At 50.0% G+C, this 24018-nt stretch overlaps 1 protein-coding gene and 1 pseudogene across 19 annotated transcripts in view; one reads left to right on the forward strand and one right to left on the reverse strand.

Moving 5' to 3' along the window:
• Positions 1 to 24018, forward strand: part of Wnk (Wnk kinase) — a 541117-nt gene that overhangs the window by 318232 nt on the left and 198867 nt on the right. For all 19 annotated transcript variants that reach the window (XM_075670005.1, XM_075669987.1, XM_075669988.1 and 16 more), the window contains 2 exons: positions 7508 to 7633; positions 7699 to 7836. In XM_075670005.1, coding sequence (XP_075526120.1) covers positions 7508 to 7633; positions 7699 to 7836 — 264 coding nt within the window. The remainder of the gene's footprint in view (positions 1 to 7507; positions 7634 to 7698; positions 7837 to 24018) is intronic.
• Positions 14469 to 22375, reverse strand: LOC142557920 (uncharacterized; annotated as a pseudogene).

Raw genomic sequence — 24018 nt, forward strand, 5'->3', positions numbered from 1 at the left:
AGGTTTTGTAGCGCAAGGAAAATTTAGTGTTAGTAGCTTTGGCAAACTTTACAAGGTGCTTTCGCGCTTCTCAGACAGGGCGTGAAAAGTCCTCCCCTATGCTGTAATCGGTGCCCTTTAACTTACGGCCATTTGAAAGAATCAGCTCCTTGGTTTTATAAAATGTAAATTTGACTATTATGGGTCGAATGCGGTTAGCAGAATGGCGCCCGAGACGGTGAGCCCTTTTAATTTCTTTGGGGTCAATGGTTAAGTCTAAGTGATCACGGCACAGGCATAGGACTGTTTCTTCAGATTCGGGGTATGTTTCGGATGCATTCTCATCTTTAATGTTGTAAAAAATTAAATTGTTACGTCGTGAGCGATTTTCGGCATCATCCAAACGGGCTTCTATACCTCGGATTTCTTTGGTTGTTTGGGTGGTGTTAGTGCAAATGGTGTTCATGTCGGTGCGTAGGGTTACAACATCTTGATAATTAGTTTCCAGGGCGGATAATCTGTTACTCAGATCAGAAATAGCTTCTACCGTAGTAGTAAGTTGATTTCTAAGTCCTTGGACCTCGGCGATTAAATGTGACTGTCCATTAGACAGTTTCTTCAGTTCCTCTAGCACCTTTTCGGGGCCTGGGTTTGATTCACCGTCGCCAGCCAAGAGCAACAGGGTAAGCATGACATCAGCACATTCAAGAGCAATAGAAAGGCAGCACTGTGGGCTCGGCAGCTGCAGGGGACAGTAGTAGTTCGATTTTTTTGTGAAAAGAGAGTATTGCTTACTAACCTGTGTAGCGAAAACGAGAGGGTTGGATGACTGCATCGTGGCACAGCCACCGAGCCCACAGAGCGCCGAGCGCGGATGATGCGCCTTTATAGTCGTCGTGTCTGTCGCTGTCGATCGACGGCCAGATGCGTGCGGGAGGCAAGTGGAACCTCCTCAAGCAGTTATTGGACGACACCCAGTCTAAGAGAAACCACACTCTGGCTATCGATAGGCTGGTCCACAAGCTTAATAGCGAAGGCGCATCTATGAGCGAAGTGATGGACGAAGTCGCGCGTCGCTACCTCCCCATCGGGCAGACCGGGCCAGAAGATTACCCGGCCTATGGCGGCAAGGCGGACGAGGAGCTCGACGCCCCCTTCTCAGTCTCGGAAGTCAGAGCGGCCCTTCAAGGCCTCAACGGAAGATCGGCGCCCGGGCCGGATGGAATCTCGAACAGACTCCTTCGAAATTTAGACGAAGGCTCGATCGAACTGCTCACCAAAGAAATAAACGATGTCTGGGAGGCCGGCATCGTACCGGATGCCTGGAAGGAAGCCTCGGTGATCCTCATTCCGAAGCCGGGCAAGACACCAGCCATAGACAGCCTGCGACCCATTTCGCTCACGTCTTGCGTGGGCAAGGTGGCGGAGCATGTCATCCACAACAGAATATCGAGGCATGTCGAGGAACGACACCTGCTCCCGCCGAATATGGTCGGCTTCAGACCCTCGCTGTCCACTCAAGAGGTCATGCTGCTGATCAAGAGGCAGATAGTCGACGTGGTCACGAGAGACGTCCGAGGCATCTTGGCGCTGGACATCGCCAAGGCCTTCGACACGGTCAAGCACAAGCACGTCCTCGACTCTGTGACGAGATTGAACCTCGGCGAACGCTTTCACGCGTTCGTGAGCTCTTTCCTAAGGGATCGCAAGGCCATGATCAAATTGGGCCAGATCAAGTCGGACGGATACGCGCTGGGAGCCTGCGGCACGCCGCAGGGCGCGGTGTTATCTCCACTGCTCTTCAACATCTCCATGAGCGACCTATCAGTCCGACTCGACCGAATCGGGGCTGTCAATCTCAATCACGCTATCTACGCGGACGACATCACCGTCTGGTGCAGCGGTGTGTCAGACGCAGCGGTGGAGCGGGCCCTGCAAGAAGCCTTGCAAGTCACGGAAGAATTCCTCGAGGGCACGGGACTGGTCCTTTCGCCGACTAAGTCGGAACTCTTGCTGTATCGACCCGACAGAAAAGGCCGCAAGTTCGACACGATGCTGGACCAAGTACCGATCGAACTCAGAACGAAGACGGGTCAGCGCATCCAGAGGGTGGATTCTCTCAGAGTGCTCGGTCTGGTCCTCAATGCAAAGGGCAGCAACGCGCAAACGATCGCGCGCCTGAGTGCGAAGACGGAGAACATGCTCAGACTTGTTTCGCGAGTGACAAGCAGGAGGGGGGGCATCAGCGAAGCCAACCTCATAAGGATCTACCACGCCTTCCTTATGAGCCATATCAACTACGTGGCTTCTGCGCTAAACTGGTCACGTTCGGAGGAGAACAAGATCGACGCACTCATGAGGAAGAGTATTAAACGAGTCCTCGGCATCCCCATGACGACCAGCACGGAGAAGTTTATGCAACTCGGGGTCCACAACACCCTGAGCGAAGTCGTCGAAGCGCAGAAAACGGCACAGATCGTTCGCCTCTCTACCACCAAGGCCGGCCGCCGAATACTCGAGATGGCGGGTCTGGCAGCCATGGCCGAGGAGTCGTGCGCCGTCCCGCTTTGCCAGAGTGAAAGGGAAACCTTTCGAGTCTCCCCCTTCCCGAGGAATGTTCATCCACAACACAACGAGGCCCGGCGCGCAGCCAGAGCCCGAGCACTCATCAAGACTCCCCTGCAAACCCCAGAGCTCGCGTCCTTTGTCGATGCGGCGCGGTATCCCGGATCAAACTCGTACGTGGCCACAGTGGTTGACCCCCAGGGCAAGATCCTGAATGCGGCGTCTATACAACGCTCAACGGCGTCCGTCGCAGAGCAAGTCGCAGTGGTGCTGGCTCTGTGCGAACCCGGGCGCACGCATATCTTCACGGACTCCAGGTCGGCGGCAGTGGCCTTTCTTGCCGGCTCTGTTTCGGCCGAGGCTGCGGCAGTGCTGAGGACCCGCAAGACAGGCACGGCCCGTCATGTCATCACTTGGTTCCCGGCTCACATGGGCCAGAACGTCTCCCCCGGCTCGATCAACCCTAATGAGCTGGCCCACGACCAGGCGCGAGGTCTCATCAACCGCGCCAGTCCGAGGGGCCCGGCTTCGCAGGGGATCGACCGAACCACGGACCCGCTGCTTACTTTCCACGAGATCACTACTCATTACCAGCTGGGACGCAGACAGTATCCGGCTCCTCACCCGAAGCTGGGCAGACCCCAGGCCTCGGTGCTGAGAATGCTGCAGACGGGCTCCTTTCCGTCTCGCTCGAGGCTGAGCCACTACACTCCGGGTGTGGATCCCCGCTGCCCAGACTGCGGCGAGGAACGGTCGACCTTGAACCACATGCTGTGGCACTGTTCTGCGTTGCGCCACTCGCCTTTAAACCGGCAAGAAGACTGGGATGAAGCCGTCAAGAGCAACGACCTTCAAGTCCAGCTTCGGCCTGTCCAAAGGGCCTGCGACAGGGCTGAAGATCATGGTCTTCCGCCCCCGGTGCAGGTGCGGCCCGCGACTACGGCAACGTAGTCCCTTAGGACCAATTAAAGTTTCTTGTCTGTCTGTCTGTCTGTCTGTCGCTGTCGATGACCATGGGAGAGTCCAGGGGCAGTCGAGGAATAGCAGAGGTAGCGCCGCCGGGCAGGCTGAAACCGCAGGCTGCTGTGCAGCAAGGCCGGCGGGAGATTTGAAATGAATGGATTCGATGGCACAGGTGGCATGCGAAGGGGCGGGAACGAGGGACAGGAATAGCATCTGGGTGATGAGCGGTGCAAAAACCTGCGTAGCGAAAACGAGCGGGTTGGATGACTGCATCGTGGCACAGCCACCGAGCCCACAGAGCGCCGAGCGCGGATGATGCGCCTTTGTGTCTGTCGCTGTCGATGACCATGGGAGAGTCCGTGGGCAGTCGAGGGATAGCAGAGGTAACGCCGCCGGGCAGGCTGAAACCGCAGGCAGCTGTGCAGCAAGGCCGGCGGGAGATTTGAAATGAATGGATTCAATGGCACAGGTGGCATGCGAAGGGGCGGGAACCAGGGACAGGAATAGCATCTGGGTGATGAGCGGTGCAAAAACCTGCGTAGCGAAAACGAGCGGGTTGGATGACTGCATCGTGGCACAGCCACCGAGCCCACAGAGCGCCTAGCGCGGATGATGCGCCTTTATAGTCGCAGCAGGCCGCTACCACGACTCTTCAGATTTCAGAATCTTTGACCGGTTGCAAATCGCACCGAAACTGACAGTGAAACATCGTGGACGATGGCTGCTCTTCACCATCTGCATTGCCTACGCACGGAGCAGGGATTAAGTCACGTCATACGCGGTCCTTCTGTCTGTCCTTCAGATTTGCCTTAGAATAACCTGCCTGGTGTTACGTTGGGATAGCCCTTTTGTATTTCAGCGAATAACTGGAAAGCAACACTTTCTATGCAATAAATAAAATATTGTCGCAAAGCACCGGTCCACTATTAAACTGATAAGCTCATTTGTATTCAGTACAACAGAATGTCATTAGTTTGAGAGGAAAAATTCTAGCGCTTGATTCTACTCACAGAAATTCTATTGCTAAATAAAAATCTTCCAGACCTTTGTATACTACAACAGAGCTGTAATCAGTGCTGCCTTACGAATTTGGTGTTCCCTCTATTAACTTGCACACACTTTATTAGAGCACATTGTACATACTCATTCCTAGGTGCCTAAGTTACTGATTTCATTTCATTTCATCTATTTACTCTCAAGGCCATATAGGCATTATAGAGAGTAGTGGCTATAGAAAAAGAAAAAAAATGGCTAATGAGGCAGCACATGGTCACAGATAGCCCACTTGAACACATCATGATCTGTGATAGTGACTGATATCGTGCTGCATTCTTGTTATGCTATGCCAGAAGACTCACAAGCACGTACAGCACTGTATTTGCTTGCCCGAAGTTTGTAAGGATTAAATTTTGTGAAAATTTTCCTAATGTTCGATTTGATATTTGACTTTTTTTCTTGATTCGATTCAGTATTCAATTCAAAATCTACTATTCAGTATTTGCACACCTCTACTAAATATGTCTGAGATGTGACGAGATGCAGGGCAGCACTTTGCTGCTAACATCAGAGCTGGAAGAAAAACAAGCTACGATCCTGTCTTGTAAGAAAGATGGGTGATCAGTCGACGCCACATTAACAGGATAAGGAGTTTGCTTTTCTAGATAACAGATGCTCAAGCTGTGTTAGTCAGTGGTATGCGACCTGTGGGAGGATTTTAGCTTGCATAAATGGTAATACAGTTAAACCTCGATATAATGAAATATTTAACATTTAATAAGCTCTTGTCCATAGAACACCATGTATTTAGAACCTCAGTATAACGAAGTGTGTGTGTATGTGATTTCAATATAACGAAATTTCGCTTCTTCCATAAAGGAATGTCAAGGAAATTAATGGAAACTTCCACGTACACAGATGGTCAAATAATTGAATTACAAGTTGCTGCTTGCAAATGCATCTCTTGAATCGCATGTGGCACTACAAGAACCACCGCCCGAGTGGAGCCGCATCACGTTCCGTTTAAAGTCCAAGGGTGATAAATCCTATCGCGCCCGCGCACTTTGTGCTTTAGGTGCAAGTGAAAGTGTACGAGAGTGACACAAGAAAGATGGTGGCTTCACAAGTGCCGCCTTCCTGCATGAGCAGAGGAAAAGAGGGGGAGGTGAGTGAGCTGGGGGGTAACATGTTCAAGCGCATGTGAGGGCCGATGGGAGAGTGTAAGTAAGCGCATCGTGACTTCTGCCACGCTTCTCAGTCATGGCTGCGCAAAGCTGTAAGCGCGGCTGAGCGCATACACAGCCGCACACGCTGCTTTAGAGGTAATCTGCCGCTTGTGCATAGAGTGGGCTTGCCGAGACAACGTGACATTATGTAAGCTGTCTTTCCACGCATTCAATACTGGAGGTTGCGTAATCTCAGGTTTCGGTGAGCCGTTGGAGCGAGAGGCAGATGAAGCATTCACTCCCCGCTGCTGGTGCTTTTCATTATAGCGCTGTCCCAGTGCAGGCAATGCTATCAACCGTAGGGGCGGAGTGCACGCCAAAGCGTGGCTGGCTTCGCTTAATTCATATTGTTGATGTCGCGATATTGTCGACATGGCATGAAGCCATTTCATTCGTCAGCGATTCCCAAATTCGTCAAACTGAATTGCTTTCTCATTCAAATGTGCTTTTTTCGATTGCCCGCTCATTCAGAAAATTTTGGGGCCCCTTTCTATGTAAGAAAAATCGATTGGTGACTGTACTTATTTGCATAAAAGTCCAATTTCAATACAAGGAAATAAAGAAGCAAATTGGCAATTTTACCTACTTCGTTAGATCGAGGTTTAACAATGCATTAGCATTCTTAGGGCACTTTACATGCTTTCTAAGGGCTGGGTATCTCTCTATGTATGTTTGTATCTAATCGTTTTCCTGGGTCACTGGGTAGTCAGTGGTCGAATGGGCAGCACATCAGGCTGCTGTGTTGAGGGAACAGGCTTTTGCAACCAACAGTCGGACAAACTTGAGTCACTGAGTGCGCGGTGATGTGTACACTCGTTCCACTCTTCAGCAAACCTCTATCACGCCGACATGGGTCACTGTAGACACGAGACTAGACAGGTATCAACTGTTTGAAGAAAGTCTTTGCATCAAGTTGGAGCACTCGGTATGTGCCACTCAGTTGCTGGTCCTCAGGGAACCTCTTCAATGCCATCTTGGCTCATTGGGTATGAGCCAGTATCTGTGTGCCACTCTTCAGTGACGAAAAAGTTCCCCTGAATTTCTCCTCTGCTGAGCAGAATCGAAATCGTGCCACAAGGGTTTCTTAAAGGACAGCAACCCGATGAATTAGCAGGCTGTGCCACAAATGCACTGGGTATGTGCCACTTCAGTGAACACCTTTCACACCAACACTTTAGCAAGCTGTGCCATGAACTTCTCGCCAACTTGGGTCACTGAGTACATGCCACTGAGTGTGCAGCAAGTGAGGGAACAAGTATCAGTGTTTGCATGCACCGGTGCGCCTTGCATTTCGGAGGTCACACAGAGGCCTCGTACCATTCGCACTAGATCGCATCGAGTGTTCATAGGTAAGCACGAGAGAGGAGTCTGGCTGCAGTACACGCCCGACACATAATTCATTTCAACGGGGGCAATATGTTGTGTGTCTATATTGATTAATGCTAATGCAATGCCATCAACAGTCATCGTGAGTTGGGTCCTGCCGCAATTTTTAGTCTGCTTTCCTATTTCTACTTTTTAGTGGCTGTAATAAAATTGCACTTGTGAGTCAAGTGCTATCCTTACAGCACTTAACATTTATGTCCTCATTTTTATATACCTGAATTTTGTTGCATCCTCTGTGCACCTACAGAACTTTAGGCCACATGCTGCGGAAAGTTGTGTGGGCTCATGACGATTGATGACAGCATGCGCTGCATGTTGGATCCTCTAGTGTGTGACTTGTTGCAGTGCAGTGTGTTGAGCAAAATACACATTGTTTCGAATGTCCTCTGCAGGTGGTGACAAACCTGCTCGCCGAGCAACACGCAGACATGTTTGTGGAGCAGGTACAGGACATTGTGCAGCAGCTAAAGGAGCACCCGGAGCGACTGCCCATTGTGTCCAGCCAACCCACAGACGGGGTGAGCTAGTCAGCCGAGTGTTGCCAAGGTTGTGACATTGCCTAAGCTTGGTTTCCGTTTGTTAGCGGCTGAGCTTTGAGAACATGGAGAACAGCATCGTGCCAGCCACCCGTCCCCCCGAGAAGGAACCGAGCGAGCCACCTGGGTCGTGTCAAGGCTCACCAGTGCGCCAGCTCAAGCCCCTGACAGCTCAATTTCAGCAGGTAAGCTCTTGCTCTCAAGTGCCAAAGATATTTCAGTGTGTGTGGCGAACAACATGCATTCAGAACGCTAATTCACAAACGAGGCCAGTGATGCAGTGCTTTGCTTGCTGCCACGACTAGTGCTTGCTACAAGTTTGTGTGCACAACCGAAGAAATATTAAAGGGAGAGCACTGATGAATTTCCACAACATTCAAATCAGCATGGTGAATAAGCTCTGAAGTGCAAGGTTCCTGCCATGCCTGCAGGTAGAGCCACAGGCTCTGGACTGTAAAAGTACTGGTGAATAGTGAAAAAAGACATCGGGGCAGCCTGTCGACGGAGTGTTTGACGCTCCATTTGTGAGAGAAACAGCAAACTGATGTGCTTGCCTGCGCAGCATCGAGCTACAGGGGCTTCACAATACACATAATATGCGGCACTACGCGGTTCTTTATACCGAATACAGTAAAACATTGTTTATTCGAACCTGGTTAATTCGGAAAAATCTTATAATTTGGACTTGCTGTCTGGTCCCAGTAGGAATATGCATTATTTAATACAATCAAACTCCCATTAATTCGGACATATTGTTACACACGAGGTGTTTTAATGCAGAACCAGATGAATCTGGTTGATAGGTGCAGTTGTTGCAGAGCGGTCTCGCGGCAGCTTGGCTAACGTCGTTCTCTTCCTTCTTTCATCTGGTTGGCTGCCCGGCAGGCGTGGTTCATGACAGCTTGTGACATTTCCCCGCTGGCAGATGAAGCCCGCCGGGCGAGTCAGTCATCTCGTGGGTTGTAACGCCTCAGACGCGCGACGTGTGTCACTTCAGCCTTGGCCGAGCGTCGTCCACTGCTCGTGAGACGCGCAATGCGGTAGTTTACTTCGCTGAGGCGCTCCAGAATAACGTAAGGGCCGACGTAGCGGGCGAGAAACTTCTGGCACAAGCCACGCTTCCGCAACGGCGTCCAGAGCCACACAAGGTCACCAGGATCGAAGTAAACGTGGCGGTGACGCCCGTCATAGCGTGTCTTGGACCAGTCCTGCGATGCTATGGTGCGTAGCCTAGCGAGGCGTCGCACTTCTTCTGCTCGACATAGGATCTCATCAATTGATTCGTTGTCATGAGCGAAGTAGGGAAATATGGTGTCGAGGGTGTAGCGCGGCGGACGAGCATACAGAAGGAAAAATGGTGAGTAACGAGTGGTCTCGTGTCTCGCGGTATTGAAGGCATAGGTAATGAAAGGCAAGATACTGTCCCAATTCTTGTGTGCTGAATCGACGTATATGGATAGCATGTTGGCAAGCGTTCTGTTTGTGCGCTCGACCAGACAATTAGTTTGTGGATGGTAGGGCGTAGAATGGCGGAAGCTACATGAACACAGACGAAGGGTTTCTTCAGCCACGTCCGCGGTAAACTGTCACCCACGATCGCTGATTACTATGCAAGGAGGTCCATGTCGGAGTATAACGTTAGCCAGCAAGAAGATAGAAACTTCTGTAGCTGTGGCCGATGGCAATGCGGCGGTCTCACAATAGCGGGTAAGGTGATCTACGCAAACGATAACCGAACGATTACCCTTGGAGGATCGAGGGAAAGGGCCCAGAAGATCTATACCAACTTGCTCAAAGGGGACGCTAGAAGGGGGAACTGGTTGAAGCAGGCCATGTGGCGCTTGTAGCGCTGGCATTGAGAGCAGCTGGCGACGTACTGTTCGATATCTTTCCGCATCTTAGGCCAGTAAAAACGTTCTTGAGCCCGGTAGAGTGTACGTGTGGAACCAAGATGACCGGAAGTTGGGTCATCGTGCATGGCGTGTAATACTTGGTGGCGAAGGTTCTTGGGGACAACTAAAAGGTAACGTGCACCAGTGGTCGAGTAGCTCTTCTTATACAGCGCGCCACCATCCCGTAGGCGAAAGCGACTGCCTGCAGGTGACTCCTGTGCTGCCGCGAAGAGTGGTTGTAAGCTCTCGTCCTTGTGCTACTCGGATATGACGGTACCCATATCCGGAAATTCCAGGGACACAAAAGCGATGTATTCATCAAAATTGTCCGCATCACATTCAGTTGTTTGAAGTGGCATCCGAGAGAGACAATCAGCGTCAGCATGTCGCCGGCCACTTTTGCAGCAAATAACGAAATCTTATTCCTGTAGACGGAGGGCCCAGCGCGCTAGTCGTCCTGAGGGATCCCGCAGATTCACAAGCAAGCATAGCGAATGATGATCTGTTATCACAGTGAAGGGGTGCCCATAGAGATACGAACGAAACCGTTGCACGGCGAAGATGACCGCCAGACACTTGTTCGGTGACTGTGTAGTTGCGCTCGGAGCGGCTCAAGGACCGGCTAGCGTAAGAGATCACGCGCTCACGGTCGCCAACACTCTGAACTAGCACAGCACCGATGCCTATGCCGCTGGCATCAGTGTGAATCTCAGTTGGTGATGAAGGATCAAAGTGGTGAAGAATTGGTTAGGATGTCAACAGGAACTTGAGCTGGCGAAACGATGAGTCGCAAGCTGCAGTCCACTCAAAGGGAACGCCTTTTTGGAGAAGGCGTGTAAGGGGATGAGCCATGTCAGCAAACCGGGGAATGAATTGGTGAAAATAGGAGCACAAGCCCAAGAAACTTCTTCACTGCTTGGCAGAGTCGGGTACTCTAAATGCTTCTACAGCCGCAGTCTTTTCTGGATCTGGTTGGATGCCTTCTTTAGCGACCAGATGGCCTAGCACAAGAGTTTGTCGTTCCCCAAAACGGCATTTTTTTTAATTGAGCACAAGACCCGCTTTCTCCAAGCAGTTCAAGACCAAATCCAAATGTTTGTTGTGCTCACTAAATGTTCGCCCGAAGATCACAACGTCGTCTAAGTAGCACATGCAAACTTCCCATTTTAAGCCGCGTAATATCATGTCCATGAACCTTTCGAACGTTGCGGGCGCGTTACACAACCCGAAAGGCATCACGTTAAACTCGAATAGTCCGTCGGGTGTTACAAATGCTGTCTTTTCTCTGTCGTCCTTGTGTATAGGAATTTGCCAGTAACCTGACCGTAAATCGATTGAGGAAAAGTAAGATGCCGCAAAGAGACAGTCGATGGCGTCATCAATTCGTGGGAGCGCATATACATCTTTCTTAGTAACGGCGTTTAGGCGACGGTAATCAACGCAGAACCGCCACGTACCGTCTTTCTTCTTCGCCAATATCACGGGGGCTGCCCAAGGACTAGATGATTCTCGAACGACGCCTTTGCATAGCATTTCTTGGACCTGATCACTGATTATCTTGCGTTCTGATGGGGATACATGATAGGGTTTTTGTCGGATTGGCTGGGCGGCTCCTGTGTTGATGCGGTGACGAGTTCTGGACGCAGGAATTGATGGCGGTCCATCGTGCTGCGCAAAGTCGAATACCGAGGTACGTTTCATAAGCAGGGCCATCAAAACTTGATGCTCGTTATCGCTGAGTGACTTATCAATCATGGAAAGTATCTTCGAGCTCCCGGGGCTCGAGACACTGGTTGCTCCTCCATCGGGGAGCTCTGCAAGTACTGCCACCGATACGGGCGAGTCTTCCTGAAACGTGGCAATCCTTAGGCCTTGATGTATCACTGCCACTTCAGTAGAACAGTTTAGCGCCCACAGCCCCGCGCATCCATTGGTCACTGAGACCATGCAGTGCGGAACTAACACGTTTTTCTTGAGGCAGTTCAGATGTACAGGTTCCACTGCAGCATCGAACGAGATAGGAGTCGGAGATGAACAGGCAACGGCAACACGCATCGCGGATAAGGCAGGCACAACTGTATCCTCAGACACGCACAACACACTCTCCGGGAAAGCTTCACCTTCAAAGAGCACAGGTGAAACATTGGTGTCGACACTGAGTTCTCCCGTCCGGCAGTCAACATTCGCACCACACAATTGCAAAAAGTCAATCCCTAGAATCACGTCATGCGAGGAGCGAGGAAGAACAGTAAACTCTGCATTAAAAACTTTCCCACCCAAAGACACATCCACGTTACACACACCAACCGGGTATAATGATTCACCACTGACTCCACGGAAACTTGTGCACTGGCCCCACGAAACATAACCTTGCGTCCCAGAAGGCCTTTAAAACCCACACTCATGACCGAGACAGTTGCTCCCGTGTCGACTAAAGCCATTGTAGAGACCCCATCAATCAGTACATGAACCTTATTCTTTAGCATGAAAATAGTTGGAGGCAGTTGAGTCGGCAGCACACATTTTCCAGCGACCTCACCTCCATCGGCCGCGCTGGCTAGTTTCCCGGCGGGAGCGACACGAAACGGCGCCGAGGCGATGGTGACGTGAATCGCGGCAGAGGGGATGGTGATCGGGAGGCTCGGAAGGCTGGTGGTGGCGTTAGAGTACGGTCGGAGGCAGGGGAGCGGTAACGATTCCGGGTTCTTTCTTCTCCAAAGTAGGTCTTCTGGGCGGTGCATCGGTCCTCTCGAAAGTGGCTTCCTGAAGTGGAGCCTCCTGGCCACTGAGTGCTTAGTGTACGACCGCTAGACCGCATAGTCGGCGCTGACGATCCGTAGTTTGGTGCTCGGCGTCGGCTACAGTACCTAGCTATATGGCCAGGCATGCCGCAGCAATAACACACTGGCGAAGGGCGAACTTCAGAATGCGGATTGAAGTATTCTGCCAAAGACATCGGTTGAGGGTAACGAGGCTCTTCCCCTTGAAAGTTGTAGGCAGCGGCGAGTCTTCGCAGACGAAAATTGCGTGGGCGTGGATCAAAACGTTGAGGGGGCGAATCATTGCGTGGTGGTTCGGTCGTAATGCAATGTGGTCCGTCTCTGGAGCCGTTAAGATCCGCGACGTTCACCGAGTGGTTCCAAGTAGCCGAAGGGGGTTCCCAAAGAGTGTCTCGGAAAACGGAGGAGCTGCAACGTGGCGCCGCATAACGTGCCTGTTCGTCATGTCGCTGGAGCTCCTCGCGGACTATCTGGCGGATGGCGGACGAAAGGCCTGGGAGCGGAGGACTCGTGTCAACACTTGCTACAGTCGTTACATTGGCCAGCCGTCCAAACTTTGGTGTAATTCGGCGAGTCTTCAGCGCCTCGAACGTACGGCAGTGCCGTATCAGTTCTAATACAATGTGCAAGTTCTCTTTACCAATGAGGAAGTTGTACACGTCTCCCACTATTCCTTTTACCACGTGCCCCACTTTATCTTCCTCTGTCATTTGAGGGTTGACGGTGCGGCACAGCTTCAAAATTTCTTCGATGTAAGTAGTACAAGTCTCGCCGGGTACCTGAGCTCTCTGGGCTAATGTGAGTTCTGCACGTTTCCTCTTTGCGTCCGAGTCACTGAAACACTTTTTGATCTCCTCAACGAAGCATGTCCATGTAGTTCGCATGTCCGCGTTGTTGTCATACCATACCAACGCCGTGCCAGCCAAGAAGAAAACAACATTCCTAAGCTGACTGGCAGCGTTCCAGTTATTGTATTGGCTTAACCTTTCGTAATGGGTTAGCCACTCATCCACATCTTCTTCTGCCTTCGCCGAGAACCTGCGTGGCTCTCGGTAGTGCTGGATAGGGACTGGGCTCGTCGAGGCACTGCTGGTGAGGGTATTTTGCTCTGTGGCCATGACTGAGCACGACGGCAAAAGTCCGGCGAGGCGACGGCTTCGGCGTAGCTCTTGTGCTGGTGGCTCCGTTGTAGGTCGTGGGAGTTACCCCGCACAGCTCCACCAAATGTTACACACGAGGTGTTTTAATGCAGAACCAGATGAATCTGGTTGATAGGCGCGGTTGTTGCAGAGCGGTCTCGTGGCAGCTTGGCTAACGTCGTTCTCTTCCTTCTTTCATCTGGTTGTCTGCGTGGCAGGCGTGGTTCATGACAGCTTGTGACAATATTTGACCGCACATCAGTTAACTTGGACAACTCTCTGAGCTTGGAGAGTGCAGAGCGCTGCAAATATATGACACAAAAGAGCAAAAACGGCACTAGCGTTCAGCCAAAACGAAGCAGCAGAGTCCGCGTTGCCATAATCATGAGCAGAAATTGTACATGAATGACAGCAATGCCAGAAAATTTGTGTCTATTTGTGCCTTAAAACTTTTAAGGGGGGACGTGTCTTTGGAAATCAACTTCCTTATTTCTTCATGGATTTTGATGAAAGTTGGCAACAATGTTTAGAATGTTTCCCTGATGCTTCCATAAAAGTTTCAGAGTGATGCCTTGAGAACATTTTATTAAATTTGATTCAGCAGAATGTTTCAACCTCGAACTTTGTGAAGAGCCTGGGGAACTTAGAAAACGTGATAGAAGGCTTGTTAAGTACTGACTGCATAGCTAAATGCACGCTGAAGGTTGTTACATTCTTGCTTTCTTTTTTTTTCAACGCAAATTTTTGGAGGGTCATTTTTTATGTTACCTTCGTATCAAGCACACTTTCGGGGTGAACGAATAGCCACATCAAAAATTTATAAAACGTCAAGGCCTAAAAGCAAGATTGTCATGACCTGCACTGTAGCCCAAGGAACAAGACAAAAACAAACAGAGTCAGAATAGGCCAAACGGTAACAAAGAAATCAGCTCCGCAAACTGAGCAGAAAGGCAAAAACACAGTTTTGAGAAAAACGCCTTCAAAGTTTTAACTTGCCTCCACTCTTCTAAGATGCACCAGGATTGTATTCCTTGGTGTCCTTAGCACAGCGGGGCTTCTTGGGCATGTGGCCTTTCATCTGATGTTTTTTCAATGCCTTTTTTTTTTTCGTAGGGCATCCTTTTTTGCAGCTCTTTGAAGGGAATGCTTTCCTGACTTCAAGCCAAGTGAGGCACAAAACTGTCTGTATGCACGGAGCGTTCCAGCGTTGTACTTGCAGATTGCCTCATTGACAGCTGTCTCCACTGCAATCAATGAAGCATTTTTCTCTTTTGGTAGAATTGACAAAATGACAGAGTGGAGACTCTCGGCTGCATTCTGAGTCTTCTATCCTTGGCAATGGCTGAATAGCTGAGGATCCGAGAGGCGTTGATACACAGGCAGCAACGCAGCTGAAATGTGTTGACAATTTGTACTTGTGTTCTGGTGGAGCTTTACCTTCAGCTTCTGCAGCCCGGTGTCTGCACCAGTTCAGGAGTCCTGGAGGGCAGAGCTCATAATGAGGGTCTTTTATCTGTTCAAGTGATATGATAGAAGGTTGCCATTATGGCCCTTTGCATATCATCTACTTCACTATTGTTATGTATGGCCATGCCCTAATAATTGGTGAGCTTTTTGATTAGGCCTTGGATCAGGCCACCCTTCCCTCCAATTGGTTTACTTCTGCTTTTTGAGACAAGTGTTCGCAGGGCTGTACCCATCCTCTTTTTCACGTGATTGATACAGTCCTCTTTGTTGAATGTAATGAAGCCATAAGCCTTGTCTTCACAAAGGGCCTGGAAAGTACGGCTATCCCCATCACAAACAATAGATGTGTAGTGGAGGTCATTCCTTTCCAGTGACCTTCTGAACAAGATCAACGCTGCCTCGACCTCCATTCGGCTTAAGTTTGCATCGGTGTTCTTTTGGCACAGGTGATTCTCTTTCCATTCACTGTAGCCTTCATCGTTTTCTTTTGGCCGAAGCGTGCATCCATGGCATCTGTTCGAGAGTACAACACAGTCAAGCACCAGACCAGTGTAAAATTCAATTATTGTGCCCACACCAATATGGGATGCATGACCACGTGTCATCCATGTTCCATCGTAGACTACCGTCACATTTTTTGTGAATGCCAGGTCCATTTCACTGTAAACTTTCCGCATGGCTGCCACAGCATCAGAAAAGAGACTTGCCGCAGCCATCTCACCAGCAGGCCTGAATTTTGATTTCAGATGTCTTTGGAATGTCTTATGGTGCAAGCCTCTGTGTGAAACGTTCATTACTGACCAAAAGTCAGTCAGTGCAGTTGCCCCTCTGCCGGTGGTTTTAATTGCTTGCATTGCACGCATATTCACGTCAAAAGCCTTACCACCCTGTACTCGCGGCGATGACCATTTACTTCCAACAATGCCGCAGGCATTGTAGGTCAGTAGCATTCGTGCAGCCAATCCATGCCTTGTTCCCAAATGAACAGTCAGTGCCGGCTGAGAGCATTCTTGGCACAACGCATTCTTGTACAAAGCATTCAGTGCTGTGACCTGCACCACCAAAAACTCATCCGACAGCTCCACAACGGCACAACTTCCTCTCTCACCTGTGAGCTTCATTTTTCTTTCGGTCGCCGAAACAGAACTGAGTGATGCTTGCACTGTCTCGGCTCGCCCACGAGAAGCTTCTATCGATATGTAGTGCGGTTCCAAGCGAGCCTGAATTGTACTGCCGAATCTCGACTGCGTTTCATCCACGTGCGAGGTGATTGGTTGCGGGTCCGAGTCGTCGCCGCGAGAAGTGCTTGGTCACGGGTCGGAGGCGTCGGCGCGCGAGGTGCTTGGTCGCAGATCCGAGACATCGACCCCCGAGGTGCTTGGTCGCGGGTCCGAGTCGTCGGCACGAGAGGTGCGTCGTCATGGGTCCGAGACGTCGGTGCGCAAGATACGTCGTCGCGGGTCCGAGACGTCGGCGCGTGAGGTGCTTGGTTGCAGGTCCGGGGCATCCATACATTGAGGGAACTGCTGCTGTGTGTCCACGATGTCTGCGCCACACTGAACATCAGCAGAATCAGCACTGGAAGCTGTTTACTACGCTTTACTTTTGGGCATCGGAGACTTGCGCTTACGGCTGCCAAATGGATGCGAAGTTTTGTATTTCTTGCGCCGTCGCCGATCCATGATCACAGCCGAGATCCAACGCGAAACTATGCCACGGAGCTTCAGAGCCACTACCGAAACTATGGAGAGGCTCGTGATGCGGGCGATGGAAAACGTAGCTGCGGGAAGAGCAGACGACGCGCGGCACTTCACTTTCTGTTGCTCGGGGCAACCGCTCCGGAGACCAACGAGGCCGCGCGCCGCTGTCGCGTGGCGCGCGCCGCCAATCAGGAACTTCCGCGAGACCTCGAAACTTGCTTTTTCTGCATTTGTTTTCGCTCGGAGGAGGCCAGGAAGGCGGCAGATTTGAAGCTGAAGAAATGCTCTTTCTGTTGCGACCAAGATGGCGGCGCTCGGTTGCACCGTTACGGAGATATCGTGGCTTGAAAAACCCGCAAAACTTCTCGTCGCTGTAGCTGATACAACAATTTTTATAAAGCACTTCTAAGCGGTTTTCAGGGAAGATATTTTGGAATCAGGTAGAGAAAGGGTTATAAAAACTGAAAATGTGATTTTCGAAAAATCGGTTTTTGGTCATTTTTCACGATGCGAAAGCCGCGTGCTCCCTTAATCTTTTGTTTACCATCTCGCATAACGTCGCATTGGCTGCGTGTCTTCAGAACTGCATGATCACTGGCCATGATTGCATTGATAGCGGCTGTGGTATCTCCGGCATTGGTTACGGGAAGCAGTAGCTTCATTTTGACTCGGTACGCACGTCAGCCGCATGCTGTCAGCACTGCGTAGTCAACATCCATGATCCTGTCGATGGCGATTGTGGTTCCATCCGCAGTGGTTTTAGAGAATGGTTGGGTGGTGGTTCAGCGTGTGCGTATACATGACAGGAGTGCCACAGAGAACGAAAGGTGCTGCAAGAAACTTGTTTCGGCCTTTGCACCGCGTTGAATGTGCATAATGCTCTCCCGAGCTCCCTGGGCATTGCTACATTAGCCCCCGTAAAAGCATTGCAGAAATTGCAGCACCTACCTTCTACTAATGTGCAAGTCCAGAGGGAAACTAGATGGAATGGTAGACAGGATGCAGAGAGTGGCTAGATGCGACGCAGTCGCGAAACAAGTAATGAGCCTTGCCACTCTTCTCTCATAGTTACCATATAAAGGGGGAAGGTAAAAAGAAAGGATGACGTGAGGACACGACAGCGGTTATGGGCATTATGGATAAATTTTAAATTGAAGGTACAGTACGATTTGTTTCTGCTATTCCTGAAAAAATAAACACTATGAAAATTTGTCAAACAGACATTTTACACAGGGCGTGCAAAAGCAGAGCCACATTAAAGTGCACTGTAAGGCTTAGGTAACAATACGGATTCAGTTGCACGTCAAAGCAACACTTTTGTGCCTGCCGTGGTAGCTTTACGGCTACGGCATCATGGGTTTAATCCCGACCACAGCAACTGCATTTCGGTGGGAGCAAAATAAAAAAGAAAACGCCCGTGTACATAGGTTTATGGACACATTAAAGAACACCACAGTGCCAAAATTAATCCGGAAGCTGCCACGAGGGCGTACCTCATTATCTAAGCCCATGCAGAAACATAAAAATGTTTCTGCATGGGCTTAAAAAAAAACATAAAAGTGCTCCGTTCAACTGGTGAATGTTGAAGGGTGTGACCATGAATAATGAAAAAGAATTTTAAGAAGGCGAGTGGGGTGGTAGATACGAGAGTGGGGACACACACATAAAAATCATAAAGAACAAAGTTCGCGGATATTTATGGACATAGGGAGAGCGTCTCGTCACCGCCCGAACGCTGAACACCTAACGGCCGTGACCAGTCACCAACCTGAGACTCGGCTACCTTATCATAACACATGCTGCTTGGTGCGGAGAGCCCATCCTAACTAAACGTCTTAGCAATTTTCAGAATAGACAGGTGTCAGACGCGACACATTCAAATCTCTTGTAGCTACTGGCCCTTATTTGTCTGTGAACTACGGATGCCGTAATTTTAACAAAGTCTTCTTAACAGGAAGCAGCCTTGCTTCGGACTGTCTGCCTCATCAATTCCCGAATGTGATCAAATAACAATATGTGTCGCGTGATGACCTCAATAGTACCATGATTTCAAGTTACTTCCAAATATCTCTTCAAACAAGTCGGACAGCGGGTCACTGAAAGTGAGTGAAACTTTCATCATACGATATTATCAAAGTTCAAGTGCAAAGCTTCGTTCCTGTATATTTAAATTTAGAATAATATAGCATGCCCACATTGTCAAAAGCACGATTCAGTGATAGGCAACTTGCAAAATAGTGCCTGCCCTCTTCTGTTCATACCCATGACCGTACCAGGCTCTAGAAGATCTGGCTGAACTGCAGTCATTGTCTCTAGTGTTACCTGGACTGCATGAAGTCTGGCCTGTAAACAAGAAGGCACACAATAGTGCGCTGTCTTCTTTTTTTTTGGCCCCATTTTTAGCGCTGTTTGATTTTCCAAGTCATGTACTAGCTAGGTCATCGACATAGATTATATAAGTGCACCAATTCGGCAGCGAAATTTTACTATATATTTACATAAACAAATATAAATGCGGCCCCTTGGTTTTCCTTTCTTCTTATTGTACATACACACACACACGAAGTCAAATCTGGATAATTTGAACTCTAAGGGGCCCGAAAATTTGTTTGAATTAGCTTTTTCCCTACCGCAGGAAAAATGGGTGTTGTTTGTACGTTACGCCAGATTTCCTGAAGGAAATGCTGCACTCAATATTTTATGTAATTCATAAACAAAAAGCAGAATAAATGAATGTTCCATGCATAAATCTTTTATTAATGAGATGTATGTCATAAAAAATATGAAGTGCCAGAATCGTGGTTGTGGGATAAAATTGATTAATGTTTGTAAAGACATGCTTATACCTACTAAGAATAAAATATAGCAAAAGTTATGAGAGATAGTACAAAATGTATTTCCATCTAATAGGCGCTACTTCTGAAGAAATCAAATTTTTTCATTCAATAGGTATTCCACTACAAAAATTAAATGCAAGCACTACAGTTTCGCTTGCCACGCTGCGGCCACCGATGTTCCGGGCTGCCTTTCGTTGTCATCGCTCTCAAACTCAGTCCGACGAAAAGGCAGCATCTTCAGACTCCCTGCTGCTCGATCCATTGATAAAATGAGCCCCAGATGCAGCGGAATCACAAGATCTGCGATATTTCGAAGCGCGCACACTGCTCCCAGAGGCGACCGTTTTTGCTTTCTACTTTGACGATCGCAAAACATTGAAGTGCGTTCAAAAATTAATGCCTGGTGGGGAAAAAGCAAACTGCTCAGAAAACAAAAACATAGTTTTCCTCCTTCACATCCTATGAGGAAAAGTGTCTGTGAAGCAGCACGGAAGGTCTTGAAAGCAGCGTTTCCAACCACCGATAGCGGGCTAACGATGCCCAATGGGTGCGGTACAGAAAGAGTTAAGATGACGACAGGAAACCAAAATGAAATCGACTGGTGGACATTGCCAGAATAGTATGGCGCCAGGGTGAGAATGACGCTCACTTCTCATTTCCTGCAGCAGAGAATGGCAGTGCGTTTGGGTTATCACCTATTAAAAACATGCAGTACGCTTCCAACAGAGCTACAGCACATGCGCTGGGAAACAAATAGGGGAAGATGCTTATCGTAATAGGGTTGGCGGCGATAGATATAAATCTGACAGCCCCGCACCTGCAAGGAGATTTGCTGATACCGGAAATGGAAACTCAGAGCATGGCATCATTTCTGTGTGACACAAGCAGGCAAGTACTACAGGGAAGCTGCCGTGGTAGTGGCCACCCACTGCGCTCGAGCACGCATACGTTGCGCCTTCATTTTTTGACATGCGATCTAGCGGCCGAAAGACATATCGTACGGATTGCAGTTTGCCAATGTACTGAACTGCCGAAAGATTGTGTTTTCTGGAAACGTATTAACTGGTTAAAAGGAAGTGTAACTGCATTGGGTCATATTTTGTATGCTCTATTGAAAATATTGGCACCAGAAGGTTGTATGAAATGGGATCTTATTAACGAGATTCTGCTGTATTATAAAAACCAGCGCTATAAGACCTTTCAAGCATGGCAGTCACTGCAGGTGGACCACCACCTTCAGTGACATAGCAAACTGTAATAATGTAGTGTAGCACCTAATTTCTCACACAATATGAAATCTCGATCCATAAAATATGTTATTCAATGCTTGCAGCCTAGTGAGGACAGAATTTAAGTTCCTTTCGATAGAACACTTTTGCGTTCAGTGTGAATTACGCTATGGCGGTCATGTTGCCACATGTGATGCTGGAGTCCAAAGGTCACATGCAACTGCTCTTGAAGTAGCGGAAGCTTGAAAGAGCGTGCCCTTGAGAGTCTGCATGCGAGACTTGCACACTTCAAGAGGAAAAACATCCAAAGGAGGCGGCCACCCTGGTGACCACCATGCCAGAAAGAGTTAAACTCCAGGCTTCCATAAAGCACCAAGTTACACCGCAAATTCTTCTGTAAAAATACAGGACTGGATAAATGCAGTCTTTTCTGACTCCTATTTATCTTCCCATAGAACTCAATGAATATGCGTACCACCGCACAAGATGAACTAGTACTGACTATAATGATGTAGGGCAGCAGCATGCTGGCTCAGCGAGCATGCGGGGTTTGCCTAGGCTAGCCTAGGAGATCGAGAAACCTGCTCCATCTGTGTTCGAGAATGCCTAAAGCGTCGATAATATCGCGAGCAGAGCTTCAGTATGCAAGAAATTGACGTAAATGCAGGACACGAGTAGAGACTCCTTGTTAGATTAGAAATTAGGGACATTGAAATACTAGCTCTACGACGAATATCGTAAGATCCCACATCCTTTGCATTTCACGTGTGATGCGCTACCAATTGAGCTACCGTGGCGGCGTTTTCCCATCCACTTTCTTGGGTATTTATGTTTCCTAGTAGAACCCTGGGAGTGTTAGCCAGTGCCCCCACTCGCAGACCTTGGCGGCGGATGTAGAACATCCTTTCTGCCGCAGGCGTAGAGCATTGCAAGCGAAATGAGAAGGTTGTGGGATCGTTCCCCACCTGCGGCAAGTTGTGTTTTCGTCCACTTTCATTTCCATTAATTTATTGTTGCTTTATTTCATTTATTAAGCACAAGTAATTTCCTCTATGTTGTCCTTGGTGTCAGTGTTTGTTGGCTTCTTACGATACGACTAATAAAAATCGGGCCCTTCGGTTAACCCTCTTTCTTCTCGTTTATTAACCCTATGACGAAGGCACTCCTCGTGATAGTTACATCACTAGTGCTCAGTCATGCATAGTGTGAAGATCATTGTGTTAACACGATAACATCAAGGGCTCTGTGTCGCAGAAAATATGACATTGGCGTCCTTGCGTTGTGGAGAGGTTTGCACAAGGCTCCCCCTATGACCAACGGTCAGGAAAAGGGCACAACGCTCCTCCACTCCACAACGCACAAAGGCGCTGCGGCAGGGTTCGTCGACTCTGACACGGCACAGAGAAAGCTCCAGAGTCAGATCGCCACTAAACGCGGGTTTGTTCACCGCAAGACCGATAAAGTATGCGTGCCCGCTGCGCTAGGGCTAACCGGTAAGCGGTCCATCAAAAGCGTGAACGAGGAGTCGCGGGAGCAAAGGTCCCACGTATCGAACTCGTTGCGGACCTGCCTGGGAGCATCTGCCGCGGCGATGAAGCGCTCAACGGAAGAGAGCTTGGGTGGAGAGGGCGCCCGGGGGCTGCCACTCTGGAGGCCAATCGGGGCACGTCCTGGTGACATTTGCTCGTGCGGTGAATGGAACCGGGGCAAGAGAAGCACGGTTTGTGCGGGAAATTAGCTCCGGCGCGCTAGCCGCGTCTGCCATGTTGCCATTACGGCGGCGGTTCCCGGAGATCGAGCTAAGCACAACGTACAAGCTCGATGACGAGGCGCACGAAGGCACCTCGATCCCCACATTCCCCTCTCCTATTGACCGAGGCCAGCTTGCAAAGGAGGCTGACAGAGGCCAAGTGGCAAGGCTGACTCAGCCAAAGTAGTCTAAGCCAACAGGGCAATGTCCAAGAGGGTGCTACCGTCATCGTCAGAACCAGGTCAGGGAGAAGGTGCTACAGCAGTCAAAGAGGCGAAGGTGTTGCTTCTCTTGATGTGAAGCCAGGGGGGCTAGCCTCGGTCACAAAAGTTCCACACCCCAGGAAGGGCCTACAGCCAGGAGGAAGGGTTGCCAGCCTAGGAGGGACGGAATGGGGCAGCATTGTGGGTCAGCCACGCTGCAATTTTGGTGCAGCGGTAAACACGAAAGTCGCTGGGCTCCCCGGATTGCATGCTGCCAGGGACGGCAGACCAGGATGACTGGCAGCCAACCTATAGCAGCAGTAGCTGGAGTAACCACCCTCGGCCAGGGGCTAGCGCTTGACTGGGTGCACCAGCCACAGTGATCAGCAGCCTAGGCAGCAGGAGGCAAGGCTTGCACAAGTTTGTGGCCCTCCAAGGTAGGAGTCCATCACAGCGGCAGGACCAGGGACAGCAGCCTTGTGGTCCGCAAGACTGGCGGCACAGGGGGACCAGGCTCAGGAGGAAGAGTCAACGACACTGGGGAAACAACAGGAAAGCCCTCTGGCATAGCTGACTTGCCGAAAAAGGTGCCCGCCTGGCTGATTGTCCAAGAAGGGGCGTTTGCCGGGTTGAGACTTGGGCAACACATAAGAGGGAATACTAGGCCACAAGGGTCTGTCACCGCTTCCATGTGTGCCCCCGCACTGTAGCTGCATTTCTTTGTTCTCCTGTCTGGTAGGGAATGAAGTCCGGCTATGAGCTGGTGGAAGAAAAGTTGTCTAGATGCGTTTCCGCAGGTTGTACCAGTGGTGTTCCTTGGGGCCAGCCGTGTCACGGTTTGCCTACGGTTCGTTGACTGCCTCCCCCTCTCCCCAGTCGCTGCTTTTGGCAACAACTGGTTTGAAGTCTGAGATGTGAACTGGACCACCGACTGGTCTCCCTTGGGAGTCAGCCACCTTGTATACCAAAGGGGACATTTTGGTGTCCACTCTGTACGGGCCCGACAATTTGGCCGACAGGGAGGCAGAGATGCCTTTGGCACCGTCACTCAAGACATGGTTGCATCTGAGGACGAGGTTGCCAACACCGTAGTGCATGTCCCTATGTGACCGGTCGTATTGGGCCTTCTATCCAGCTCGCTCTTTTGCCAGGTTGGAAAGGGCCAGGTCTAGGGCCGTGTCCATCCATGAGCCCTGTTCCGCGGCGTAGCCGGAAAGGCCGGCTTTCATGGTGTATTCCCTGCTGCCAGTCCGCGAAATGCGATCAATGGGGTTTTGCAGCTCTCTTGAAGTTGAGAAAAGTGGGCGTTTACTGTCGAACGGTTCACCGTAGACCAGAAGGAGAAGCCTATCTTGTTAAGATAGACATCC

Source organism: Dermacentor variabilis, chromosome 9 (assembly GCF_050947875.1).
Source record: "Dermacentor variabilis isolate Ectoservices chromosome 9, ASM5094787v1, whole genome shotgun sequence".
In the NCBI taxonomy this organism is placed as follows: Eukaryota; Metazoa; Arthropoda; class Arachnida; order Ixodida; family Ixodidae; genus Dermacentor; species Dermacentor variabilis.